Source organism: Salvelinus alpinus, chromosome 21 (assembly GCF_045679555.1).
Source record: "Salvelinus alpinus chromosome 21, SLU_Salpinus.1, whole genome shotgun sequence".
NCBI classification, from domain to species: Eukaryota; Metazoa; Chordata; class Actinopteri; order Salmoniformes; family Salmonidae; genus Salvelinus; species Salvelinus alpinus.
In genome coordinates this window covers 20,476,974-20,490,594 of record NC_092106.1, presented here as the reverse complement: position 1 = coordinate 20,490,594, position 13,621 = coordinate 20,476,974, and the positions used below count along the sequence as shown (strand labels likewise).

At 40.0% G+C, this 13,621-nt stretch overlaps 1 protein-coding gene across 1 annotated transcript; it reads right to left on the bottom strand.

The window, feature by feature from the left end:
* Window positions 1-1,946: 1,946 nt before the first annotated feature.
* Window positions 1,947-11,075, bottom strand: LOC139547995 (protein NipSnap homolog 2-like). The gene is made up of 10 exons (XM_071357276.1): window positions 10,778-11,075; window positions 8,102-8,241; window positions 7,817-7,862; window positions 6,836-6,930; window positions 5,717-5,787; window positions 5,288-5,428; window positions 4,953-4,984; window positions 3,851-3,945; window positions 3,579-3,662; window positions 1,947-3,462 (listed from the first exon to the last, which is right to left on the bottom strand). Exons 1-10 carry the CDS (start codon window positions 10,897-10,899, stop codon window positions 3,398-3,400), a joined length of 891 nt encoding a protein of 296 aa, XP_071213377.1. The 5' UTR covers window positions 10,900-11,075; the 3' UTR covers window positions 1,947-3,397.
* Window positions 11,076-13,621: the final 2,546 nt, after the last annotated feature.

Here is a 13,621-nt window from a genome sequence, read left to right as displayed (position 1 = left end):
ACCTCCCTCTGCAACTGGATCCTGGACTTTCTGAAGGGCAGACCCCAGGTGGTGAGGTTGGGCAACATCACCTCCACCACGCTGACCCTTAACACAGGGGCCCCACAGGGGTGTGTGCTTAGTCAACCCCTGTACTCCCTGTTCACCCACAACTGTGTGGCCACGCACGACTGCAACACCATTATCAAGTTCGCTGTCGACACGACGGTGGTAGGCCTGATCACCGGTGACGATGAGTCAGCCTACAGGAAGGAGGTCAGTGACCTGACAGTGTGGTGCCGGGGCAACAACCTCTCCCTCAACGTCAGCAAGACCAAGGAGCTGATCATGGACTACAGGAAACGGGGAGGGCAAGCACGCCCAGCAGTGGAGCAGGTAGACAGCTTTAAGTTCCTGTGTCCAAATAACTAAGGACTTAAAATGGTCCAAACACACACACACAGTCGTGAAGAAGGCGCGACAGTGCCTCTTCCCTCTCAGGATGTTGAAAAAGTTTGGCATAAACATTTCCTGTACATAGTATGTTTACTTAGTGTATTAATTTTCTTTCTAGTAATACATTGTTATTGATTATTGCATTGCTGGGCTTTTCACTGTACTTGTGCATGTGACATTAAAACTAAACTTGAATTCGGGAACTTTGACCTCATATTTTTCAGAGTTCCCAGTTGTCTTGAAAACACCATAAAACTCATGGTATGCTACCTTTTGCCAGCTCATATCTGTGTGAAGCTGGATTCAGTGCTCTCTTTTGCATTAAAACTAAATAACGATCCAGGTTGGATGTGACAGCAGAGATGAGATGGCACTGTCGACCACGCCCCCTGACTTTGAGAAGCTCTGACGCGACATGCATCAAGCACACATCTCATTAGTGGTGGTGAGATAAGAGACATGTCAGACTAATATGCAATTGACTACCCCACATTAAAAGTATGTGATGGTGAGTTGAAGACAATCATAAATACTGTTAGAATGTTCTTCTTGACTGCCATAGCCACAAATAAAAATGTAAACATTGGCTGTTAATTACATACTTTTTTTTCACATGGGTGGGGTCACAAGAATCTTCAGATATCAAAATAGGGTCGTGGGCCAAAAAAGTATGGGAACCCCTGTGCTAACCTCTCACCATTACAATCGGGGCAGCAGGTAGCCTAGTGGTTAGAGCATTGGGCCAGTAACCCAAAGGTTGGTGGATCAAATCCCCGAGCTGACAAGGTAAAAATCTGTCGTTCTGAACAAGGCAGTTAACCCACTGTTCCTAGGCTGTCATTGTAAGTAAGAATTTGTTCTTAACTGACTTGCCTAGTTAAATAAAGGTTAAATATGTATTTGTTTTTTAAAACAATAATGGGGCATTTTTTGGGGGGTATAATTTAGTCTAAATTTCTCTAATTATTTACGATTAAATCAGGATTATCTGTATTCATGGTAGCATCCACATTAATGTAGAAGTGTTTAGACACATTCTATTCTTATTTACAATAAGTGACTCCAAAATGACACATTACATTATTTACCATTCAATTCTATTGGGCACAAAATAATCTGTAACACAACCAAAGCAAACAGCAAATGTGTGACTCTACAAAACAAGTTTGTAGTCACACGCTTTATGTGATCATTGCATGCTAGGAATATGGGACCAAATACTAAACTTTGGACTACTTTAATACACTTAAGTGAATTTGTCCAAATACTTTTGGTCCCCTAAAATGAGGGGGACATTGTAGAAAAAGTGCTGTAATTTCTATATGGTTCATTCAATATGGATGAAAATACCCTCAAATTAGTCTGCATTTTAATCTTATATCCATATAATTTCAAATCCAAAGCGCTGGAGTACAGAGCCAAAACAACCAAAATGTGTCACTATCCCAATACTTTGAGCACACTGTACTGGCTAGCACACAATCCGGCAACAAAGAGCAGCATTACCACAGTTTCTCTTTGAATAACTTTATTTATGTGCTGACATTCTTGCCACCTTTACCATAAATACCCTGTAAATCAGGGAATAAAACTAGGATGAGGCATGCTACTACCAACACTGAAACAATGAGTAGCAGCATGACTCCACAATTACAGATTTTCATTTCAGTACATTGGTAGTTGTACCTGGGCACATAAATGTTCCATGACAGTATTAGATCAGATGTTTACGAAATAGGCTATTCATTATGCCCAACCGGAAACATGTTAAATCTGATAAAACATGTCTTGAAAAACTGGACATGCAGGTAATACAAGCCATGTTCACTAAACCAGTACAACAAACCAGTACAACAAAAGCTTATTGCAGATGATGGGAAAGAAATGGGGAGAGAATGCCCACAATTGCAATCAATACATTTACTTGAAAAATTCTGAGAAGATATTTAGGGTTAAAATGGGCATGGCTTTAGCTCTGTATTCATACCAGTTCTCAAATAAATCAAAGTTTATTTGTCACATACAGAGATTAGCAGAAGTTAAAGCAGGTGCAGCGAAATGCTTGTGTTTCTAGCTCCAACAGTGCAGTAAATGTCTAACAGTACAATACTAATACACAAATGATTCCAATAAATAATGTTCACACTCAATGCCTTCACTTCAATTAAGTTTAAATATTTGACTATTTAGTGGATATTCTCTCCGCTGACAAAATACAGTAACAATTCACTTATACCATTTTACCAGTCTTTCTAGCGCTCCAATTGAGTCAGTAACAACATTTTTAAATCAGATTTCACCCAAAAGCTTGATTTAGCAATTTAATTTAATGATTTATATATTTATTCAATATTTACATTAAATAAACGAAATAACCATAAAATCACACATTGTGCATCTATCGTGATTTTTTGTCAAGTCGTGCCATAGTTGCCCAAAGCTCAATTCTTATTCACTGCAAACAGAACACACTGCTAGGCTAGCTCTCGTTTCAAAACAGCACTTTGGTTGTAAAAATAGACTAGATCAGCTGTGGCAATGTGACCAGTGTTAATATGACCCAGTATGTTGGACATCAGTGCTCCACCCAACCACTATCAGGAGGTTTCAATATTCGGATTTTTCCCATCCTGTCTCCCAATAACAAAAAAGCAGTTGTGAGCTCTCGTGCCATTGCCTTACAGATCTTCCAATTATGGAAAGAGTGTTTTAGCCCACAGACTCAATATGGGATACGATGATACTTTAACCTCCTGTGTCTCAGTGATGTTTTTAAAGTACCAAATATAGTTTGCTGGTACAAAGTCAGAAATAGGTAAAGTAAAAGACAAACCAAATTAGAGGGGAGTTAGTTGGCAACAATAATGAAGAGGTTGAGACCACGGCAGTGAGATTTTTGACTTTTTGTTACATTTAAAAACCGGCGAGGCTTGGCGTTCGGCCTTCTGTGTTCTCTCATAGGTTACTGCAGCGGGGAAGCCTTCATTGGGATCATGATTCTGGAGTCCATGTGCTGAATGAGAGGAACTGCAATAGAGATACAAGATCAGAGGAGAGTTCAAAGTATTTAATCTTGTTTTTTCATTTAAAAAAAATGTGCACACTATGTGAAAGTACACTTCATAACAACTGATTTTGCTCACCTGTATAATACACAACCTCATCCCAACCCTCATGTTGCCAAGCTGCGTTCCTTGTGGCTTCTCTGGCCTCAAGGTCTTTGTAAGCTGAAATCAACAATGAAACACTATTATAAAATGAATGTTAGTCTTTTTTTAGAAAAAGAATAATAGCCTTGTCTATAAGATAGCCTAAAAGCCTAGTACGAGACGCTACATGAATGTTAGATCTGTGTGAATGAACGAGACTGGAGGAACGGAGAGAAGAGCGATAGAGCTGGTCTGCCTGGCCTCACCCCAGAGGTGGTGCACCATGTAGAGGTTTCCGATTTGGGAGAAGAACCCTCCCACAGCCTCACTGTTGTGCTGGCGGTAGCCAATAGCTCTGGCCCTTGGGAAAACAACAGGCCAATCAAAACAGTCACAACACTTTCCCACAACCAACGCTTCATCTTCTACACATTGGCTCAAGGCCACCCCATGCAGATTATTTTTTATATCCCATTTAACTTTTATTTATACAGTTATTCAATTAAGAACATATTATTTGTCATGATGACCTGTCAAAGATGCAAGCACAGCTGCCATATACAATTATAATGGGCTACTGTCCATGTGGTGTCTCAACCATTGATGATCATTTGACCAACAAATGTTATTATTCATACGGTTTGATTGAACTTGCTTTAAAACTATCATTCCAGTTTGGCAGAACCGGTTGGCTATACAGACAGTAGCTGCACAGTGCCAGGATTAGTTGGATTGGATGTACTCATGCATCGAGACTGCTAATTGTACGGTGTGGGGTTGGAGAAATGTCATTATTGGCTCTGAACCAGTCCCATTAGTCATCGTATATACAATCATATAAATTACAATCATGTATAGTTATTTTGATTAGCCAAATCATACTGACTTAATTCCCGTTGTCAACATTTCATGTTGTTTTAACAATGTGGCATGACTCCCCCCCCCAATTATAATGAGTTATTCTGATCAATTACTGAACCAAATAATCAGAGAGAGTATGCACAAATCACAAATTAAACTTATTTTGGCAGACAAGTTTGAAGAATTCAGAACAATGAATTAACATTGAAATATTTAATATTTGTCATAAAGGAACAAAAATGTTTTCAACATAAACCTGAGAGAATGGAATCGTCCAGGCTCATAGGCTCCTGTTGAAAGTAAACAACTAAATTGAATCTGAAAATAGCAAGGACAGCAGTAGAATCTCCCTGTGCACTCTGGGATCTAACAACAGAGTATCAAAATAGCGTCTCTCAGTGGAATAGCTCTTACTAATGAGAAAATGGGGAAGGAAGTTTCAAGCGAAAAATAAACTATATGCTGTAAGTAAAGATGAGAAATTCAAATGTAATCAGGTTGCCTTACCAGTAATTACCCCACTCAATCATGGTGCCAGGCTGAAAAAAGAAAACATGAGAAAAAAAGTTTTTGTATTTGACAGGAATATCAATGTGTGACAATTTCCTCCAAGATTAAAAATGATTCATAATGGCCCTTTCACATGGATTGCAAGATAGACCTACATTTATGTGCATACTGTTTCCATAGAACCTACACAAACTCTCCAATGTTCATGTCAACAATTGCCCACTCTTTGTATCATCTGGTGGTGATTCATATTTATTCAGCAATGTAGCACCATCCTAAACTAAACCCCTAGTAGTGCTATGGTTAATGAGGTTCAGTCACTCAGTACTCACTCGGAGCTGGTAGGACCTGAGCTCGTAGATGTTGGGTCCCTTCCTGGGGATGGGCTCATTCCAGAAGCTGAACTCTAGGAGCAGTTGGTTCCTACGAGACAACAGCATCTTTCCTCTCTCCTCCCGGTACTTCATGAACTCCTGTGTCAACCTCACATCAATAAGCACATCTGATCCCTCACTGTCTATTTAGGGAAGGGTTCATTAGCTGCAGATTATAAACCAGGGGTTATAGTAGGGCTGGAGCAAAAGCCAGCACACCCAATAGCTCTTCGGGAGGAAGCTTGGCCACCAGGTATACGAGTTAATGTGACAGGCAACCTCAGACAATACTAGCATATGAAGCTATATTCAAGACTACTATATTTAAAGTGAAGACTTCTAGATGCTGCCGGGGAAGAAATGACAGTCATGGAACATTTTGGTTACCTTGTTCTGCCTGAGTTTGCTCATGACCTCGGTCAGAGCTGGGTAACCTCCTCTATACCGCCACATATGGACTGGAAAAACACACACACCAGCCATTATTTGCAAAGCAATAATACGCATATTCAGAGACATATCCATAATACTTCTGATAAGTGTAAGGGTATTATTTCAGTAATGCAGTAATGCAAAACCAACAGCCAGGGAACTATTGGCAACATGTGTAGGCTAGGGTTAGGCAACACCAATCACGGTTTTCGATTTTGATTATTTCGGTTGATTGCTGTAACACAGGATAAACAATTCATAAAAGTCCCATGATGGTAGTAGTGACTGTCCATTAATGCTTATCCCTTAATAAACATTTATTGACATGACTTTACTTGAATAAATTATTTCAGTTGTGTATATTACATATGACTTTATTTAATTCCAAGTAAAAATCTAATCTCTATAGTGCTGCTGCCTGTGCTGTCTGACAAAATCACTATTTTGTAGTTCTTCAAAGTAAACAAGGCATACTTTATGACTGCTGAATATCAACTATTAATCACTTAGTTCATGTATTTTTAGGGAGATGCTTCGCGAAGCAACAGCTGCTCTCTATATCCCCTTATGATCACACATTCTCTCTTCTGTGGCAGGCGTAAAAGACACAGACCAGCCAAGTATATGCACAATGGATTACGGTCATTGTAGTTAACTACCACGTTTTATGTACTAAACTATGTACAATATTGGCCTGTTGGAAACTACAACTACCTACTACATTGCACAGTACAGGCTGGATCTGATTGATCTCTAAAAACCTAACGAAATTGAATTCTAATAATTGAACCAACGTCGGTTAATTAGTTGTTTAAAAAACTAAAAATAACCAACATTTCGGTTAATTGCTCAGCACCAATGTTTGCAGGCTTTTGTTATTATTGCCAGGTAGGTGTAACACCAACTTAATTGAATCATCATCTCACTAGAAAAATTAGCAAAACTGGTTCAATGAAGCCCATTTCTCCTGAACTAAGTTGTCCTATCCCTGCAGGTGTGTCAATTCGAAGTGAATGTGCAGTTCAACTAGACTAGAAAGTGGAGGAGTGTGTGCTCTACTGCCAGCATTCTTACCAGCCTGGTCCTGCTCTCCATACCAGGTGTTCCAGGTACCCACCAGCTCACAGGGATAGTACTTATCATTATGGATAGATGGCAGGGTCTCCTCACTGTCAAGGGAAAGCAATAACAAACACATATTCTACTAGGGAGCCTAGCGGTTAAGAGCGTTTGGCCAGTAACCGAAAGGTTGCTGGTTCGAATCCCTTGGCCGGCAAGCTGGAAAAACCTGCCGTTCTGCCCTTGAATCTGATTCATAGGGGTTGGGTTAAATGCGGAAGACACATTTTGGTTGAATGCTTTCAGTTCTGCAACTGACTAGGTACCACCTTTCCCCTTCCCCTAATAATAATAATAATAATAATACTTGTATGATATATAATATGACCGTTATTATGACTATAACAGATTAACTGTTATTGTTGATGCCTGGATGCAATCATTTGACGTTAGCACAGACACCACTGCAGCTTTCTTGTCAGGTTTCTCTTAGGACTTCAACATACACTTCCAAGCTAAATATAAATGTTCTATAACAATCCCCATCCCAAATGTTTAAAATAGGCATTTTGGCTGTGTCTTCTGTGTGTTGTGTCTAAACCAGTTGTGCAGATTCTACGATAAGTGAAAGGTATTATGACTGAGTCATCTTAAGTATGAGCATAGATAAATTCTTCTACAGTGTTGTCATGTCAGTATATCAATTGCATCACAGGAATAAAACATTTTGTCTAAACTCTACCCGTATGCAAAAAACACATGAATTTCACATGATCTTATGTGAAGTTAATGTGATCACATGTTTTCACGTGCACAACCCACTGGTGACACCAGCTATGCACTCATAATATCACCACTACTACGTTTTACTTTATATCACACATACTCAACAACCAAATGAAACAATAATTTGGGACGGTACTACCCTCAGTACGGCTACTATTTGAGGGGCTTTAGGTATAAAGGCCTAGACTGAACAAGGTCCATACTACTTACCAAAGCTGGTTGTAGGCATCCAGGCACTCTGGTTTCACATTATGGACTGTAACAGAACAAGCTCTATAAGACATAGTGCCCTCTGTGTTGGAAGGGGTTAAATTTGTCAAACTTTACATTACAGTCAAGGTCCGTAAGTACAGTGAAACAAGTATTGGTATTGTAATTACTAATTTCTACATTATACTTACTTCTTACACTATAGTTATTACACTGCACTCAATTCTAAAATATAAAAAGTACTTTGGAATTGAAGTAAACAAGTTACAGTAAAGCACAACTTACACTGGATTTTGTAGAGGTTGCTTTCCTCATTCTTGGTAAGCAAGTGGGAGTGGGCATCCTTTCTGGGATCAACTTTACGCACAAATAGTGACTTGAACCAGCTATCTTCACGATTCCTATGGTTTGATGCTGACAACCCCCTGGAGAAAAAAAATACAGATGGTAGTGTTAATACACATGTGAACGGAGACATCTTATGAAGTTAGTGACTCATCTATTCCTTCAGCAAAGGATTTCACTGCTGAGTAGTGAGCTGAAGTCAGATCTGCCCATGCAGAATAATAACAGTAACACATGCACTGTATGATGTTGTTGCCTAAGCTACCTACACACAATGTTTGAGAAAATGCACACTGGTCTCCTACATGCAGTACCAGTTCTTGCATGTCCCTGGCTGTTTCCGAAGTAAACAATAAGCAGTGACAGTTACAGCTAGCCACAGAATACCCCTGCTGCATAAGTATTAAAATACAAATGATATATCATTGGCTAATGTTGACGTTATAAGGTAAAGAAATGCCGATGTAGTAACATACTAATGTCATGCAAAATACAGTAAGCTACACTATATATACAAAAGAATGTGGACACCCTTTCAAATGAGTGGATTCGGCTATTTCAGCCACACCCGTTGCTAACAGGTGTATACAATCGAGCACACAGCCATGCAATCTCCATAGACAAACATTAGCAGTAGAATGGCCTTACTGAAGAGCTCAGTGACTTTCAACGTGGCACCATCACAGTCAGTTCATCAAATTTCTTCCCTGCTAGAGCTGCCCTGGTCAACTGTAAGTGCTGTTATTGTGAAGTGGAAACGTCTAGGAGCAACAACGCGAAGTGTTAGGCCACACAAGCTCACAGAACAGGACCGTCGATTGCTGAAGCGAGTATAAATCGTCTGTCCCCGGTTGCAACACTCAAAACCAAGTTCCAAACTGACTCTGGAAGCAACGTCTGCACAAGAACTGTACGTCGGGAGCGTCATGAAATGGGTTTCCATGGCCGAGCAGCCACACACAAGCCTAAGATCACCATGCGCAATGCAAAGCGTGTAAAGCTCGCTGCCATTGGACTCTGGAGCAGTGGAAACGCGTTCTCTGGAGTGATGAATCACACTTCACCATCTGGCAGTCTGACGGACTAATCTTGGTTTGGCGGATGCCAAGAGAACGCTACTATAAGGGATTTGCGTCAATTCAATCTGGTATCAGGACAAAATGTGATTCAGAGTCACCGAATATACTTTAAGTATTTTTATTAAACTCAAGCGATAAATGGTAAATGCAATTTTCGTATATACGGGTTCACTGTACCACCCCGCAGGGTAGAACAGGGAACTGGCAGGATGTAAGTAAACAGCTGTTCTTATACTGTGACAGACTAGTTCCAACCCGTCTGTTGGCCTATCACAGTAGAGGCTGAGCGTGGTTTAAACTCTGCTCAGCCTATCGCCGGCGCTCAGGCTAGTCCTAGCCTCTTTGCGCTCTTTGGTGCCCCGGCGCTGTTGCTGTGTAGATTACGCTCCCTCACCCCAGAGGCTGAGGTCAGACAGCTCTGCAACATTGTCTGAGCTATTTGCACCTGCATACAAAAGCACACTGTTCTCTCTCAAGGCTAACCACAGCTTCCCAGCACACTTATCTGGTGCTAACTGTTACTTCCAGCACACACACACAGACACCCAGGCCAACAGTTGCTAATATTCAATCACATGTGATATAGCATTGGGTTATAGTGCAATAAACACAAATCCTAACACTACCTGCCCCATTGCATAGTGCAAACTGTAAAGTTTGGTGGAGGAGGAATAATGGTCTGGAGCTGCTTTTTTTTCATGGTTCGGGTTAGGCCCCTTAGTTCCGCTTTAGGGAAATCTTAACGCTATAGTTAACAACAACATTCTAGACAATTCTATGCTCCCAACTTTGTGGCAACAGTTTGGGGAAGGCTCTTTCCTGTTTCAGCATGACAATGTCCCAGTGCGCAAAGCGAGGTTCATACAGAAATGGTTTGTTGAGTTCGGTGTGGAAGAATTTGACTGGCCTGCAGAGCCCTGACCTCAACTCCATCGAACACCTTTGGGATGAATTGGAACGCCGACTGCGAGCCAGGACTAATCGCCCAACATTAGTGCTCAACCTCACTAATGCTCTTGTGGCTGAATGGAAGTCCCCACAGCAATTTTCCAACATCTAGTGAAAAAACATCCCAGAAGAGTAGAGGCTGTTATAGCAGTAAAGGGGGGACAAACTCCATATTAATGGAACGAGATGTTCGAGCAGGAGTCCACAAACCTTTGGTCATGTAGTGTTGATCCACAACAGTAGCCCTAGCTTTATAATAATGACCTTGAGCAAGTGTAATAATAATTCCCTATTAGACAGACAAGTACACTAGTAACTGGATATGCTGTGTATTAACTTCAGCAGTTTAACCATTTTAGAATAGCTCAAATTAGAAGTTGCACTAATTTGTAGTTTATAAAATCGACTACAGGCCAATAGTTGACTGGCTAGCTATTTATGTTAGCTTGCTAACAGTCACTTTTTCAGGTTCACTCCTGCACACTTGCAGCATAGACGAGTCAGTAGGAACCTCTATTCTCAAAAATCGTCAATGAAACAAAAGTCAGAACCCCAACGCTTTAAACGTGCAAAGTAATAATAGTCACACCTGCTTAAAACGAAGATCTGTCCTGTCGACTGGGCCGTGTTTTTAGCCTGATTCAGGCCATTGCCAAATCTCTGAAGGACTCGGGTCGCCATTTTCCATTGATAACACTGGAGCGTATTCATTACGCTGATTCGGTTGCAAAACGTTTCTTAAACAGAAGCAAACAGGGAGGGACGTACCCGAATTTGTTCAAACGAAACTCTCGTTTTACTCTGTTTGCTTCCGTTTGGTTCTTAAACGATAAACGGTTTCCGTAATGAATACACCCCTGTCCTCTTTGCAAAAACAAAGTGGAGTCTGTGAGTCTACAATGTAGCCACCAGGTGGTAGTAAAATACCAACAAATTAATGGTGTGAACAGTGGAGGACCACTTGTCCTCGGTACTAGTTTTGTTAGTTTTTCCATAGAACCATGAGAAGGAGCAGGATGTGTGTCTTCCTCTTCTTTGTAGACTTCACTTCTTTTTTGTGTTGCTTGACTGAATATTTCTACCTTCTTTTCTATGATTGGGGATATATTGAAGACTTTATTAATGCAATCTAACATATTTGATGACATGCCTGTTCTAAATTCCCGTGCCTCCAAGACAGTTTACATCAGTTGACGGGAATGACGTTCTCTACATGTCAAACTCAAGGCAAGCACACTGGATCCAGAACAACCTCTGGCTAAAACCAGAGATGAAGCTATGGAGCCAGATAGCTGCCAAAAGGTTGAAGGTACGTATCATTAGGATCGCAAGAAAAGCCATGCGTGAAACATAAACGTGAAATTTCATCTGTGAGCATGCAAACACCATGTTATGATTACAGACTAACATTTTAGGCTTAAACAAATCTTGTGTTGCAATTCTGACATACAATAATACCTTTCAGAGTTTTGGCAGTTTCATCTCACCAACAACAAAAAAAACGTACACCACACTGCCTGTGAGGAGTGCTACACGAACAAGCCTAACACAGTATAAAACAAACGGAAGTCAGCGAAACCGGAAAGAGGTGTCCTGCAAGTTTTCAAGTTATAAGTCTCAATTCTCTATTACTCCTCAATTGAGTTTACTTCACATTTAGGTAGCTAATGTAATGTATTTGTTTGCCAGCGCAAGTCTAGACAGCACTAGCTGTATTATGCCTACAACAGTGACGTTTCAGTTTGCTAGGTGTACATAGAATAATATATGTTTGGTAAATCTACAAATTATGTATGACCACTGGAGTCTTTTCTACTCAAAATGTTTTTGTATAGAATATTTGACATTTATTGAATCACTCAAAATCTTGCCAAAGTATATTCTGTAGGAGGGGTTAATATGAATTTAAAATAATTTGACATGATTTATTTGAATCGTGTCATGAACATATGGACTTTGAAAGGAACAAGGGAAAGGTTAAATGTAGTCTAAGTCTGGCATAAGTTTATTGCCACACTTTACAATAACTCTGTTAGCTGTGGTCTTAGGTAGTCTCCGTATGGGCTATTCCCTCCAGCACGACACTGCTGCCCAGTTGAAGAGCTTGTGATCTCCATGCAGCGCCACAGCAGCATTCGCCTTCAGAAAAGCACCCCTCAGCCTCAGAAGATCCCCTTCTGGAGGCATGCAGTCATAGAATCATTATACCCTAATGTAGGACTATTTGCTTACTAGCCAAATAAAGTGCAGAGCATACATGATGTGTGCAACTCATCATTCAAACTTATTTTATAATTTAATTCATCCTTCATTCAGTTCAGTCAGTCAGTATGTCATCCATTCTGTCATTTGTCTGAGTTGCAATAGGAACTAAATAAAAGAGAACAGAACAGTCATTAATTTGTTTATTGAAATCCATGTGTGTATTCAAAATTATTTAAATTCTCCAAAGTTCTTTAGCCTATTATTTAAATAATTCAATGTTTAATTTAGACCTATCCAAATAAAAAAACTAGGCCTTCAACTTGTAGACATTGCAATTTAGGCTATAATTGTGGGTACTGGTGTCTTGTGGAATAATTTCAGAACTCTATTTGTGTTTTATAACTGTTTTCATATAGGGCTCCCCTTAAAAGAGACCCTAGCTCACAGGCCTCTAAATATAGCCTCTAAATACATGTTTAACAAAATAGTTTAAGTACATGCAGTGGCTGATAGGGAAAACAGTACTGGCAATAAGAGTAGGCTATAGATAGTCTTGACCATTTAGGAAACCCTTGGCTAATTCGCTCAGGACAGGCTATAGCCAAGACTTAATCAATATTTTGTTTTGTCTCATTTATTGCTAACGATATAGCCTCAGTGTGATGGGGTTTTGCAATGCAAATGGCTATAACAAGTCTACATACAGAGTGGAATTCGCAAATACAATAGTCAAATGCCTAATATAAGGCCTACAGTACAGCCCGTCTTCCCAAACTGGAAAAAGTGATTTATTAGGTTACATGATCACCACAGTAGCCCCACACGGCTATACAAATAAATTGTGCAATTATATGGCCATTAAATAACACACAACAGCATGGGATATTTAGATAGTGGAATAGGCCTAGCCTAAATTATATTATAATTACTTTCTATTTTGCAGATTAGGCGGTTATTCTAGACAAGGCTCTTCTGTGTGTAGTATAGGCCTAAGCCTAGATGGTGTAGTAAAGGCCTAAGCCTATACTACACCATCTACTGATATAACATCGTTATTTAATGCAGTTCTAAAACAAGTTCTAGACTTGTATTTTAGAAATGAAACCAGAAGCTGCAAAGCAACTCTAATGTCTGGTCTGGAGTTGCTTGATTGACTAGTTAACTTCGACTACCTACATTCGGTTCATGTCCTTTGCAGATGCCACATTCCTGACAAAAGTTTGTACAT

What these genes read in the sequence shown, in the direction of transcription:
- LOC139547995 (XM_071357276.1), bottom strand. Translation starts at nt 10,899, where the DNA reads ATGAATACGCTCCAGTGTTATCAATGGAAAATGGCGACCCGAGTCCTT. An exon ending in CATGGTGCACCACCTCTGGG is followed by an intron (nt 3,663 to 3,850) that starts GTGAGGCCAGGC and finishes TGTTGATTTCAG; the next exon opens with CTTACAAAGACCTTGAGGCC. An exon ending in TGAGGTTGTGTATTATACAG is followed by an intron (nt 3,463 to 3,578) that starts GTGAGCAAAATC and finishes TCTCTATTGCAG; the next exon opens with TTCCTCTCATTCAGCACATG.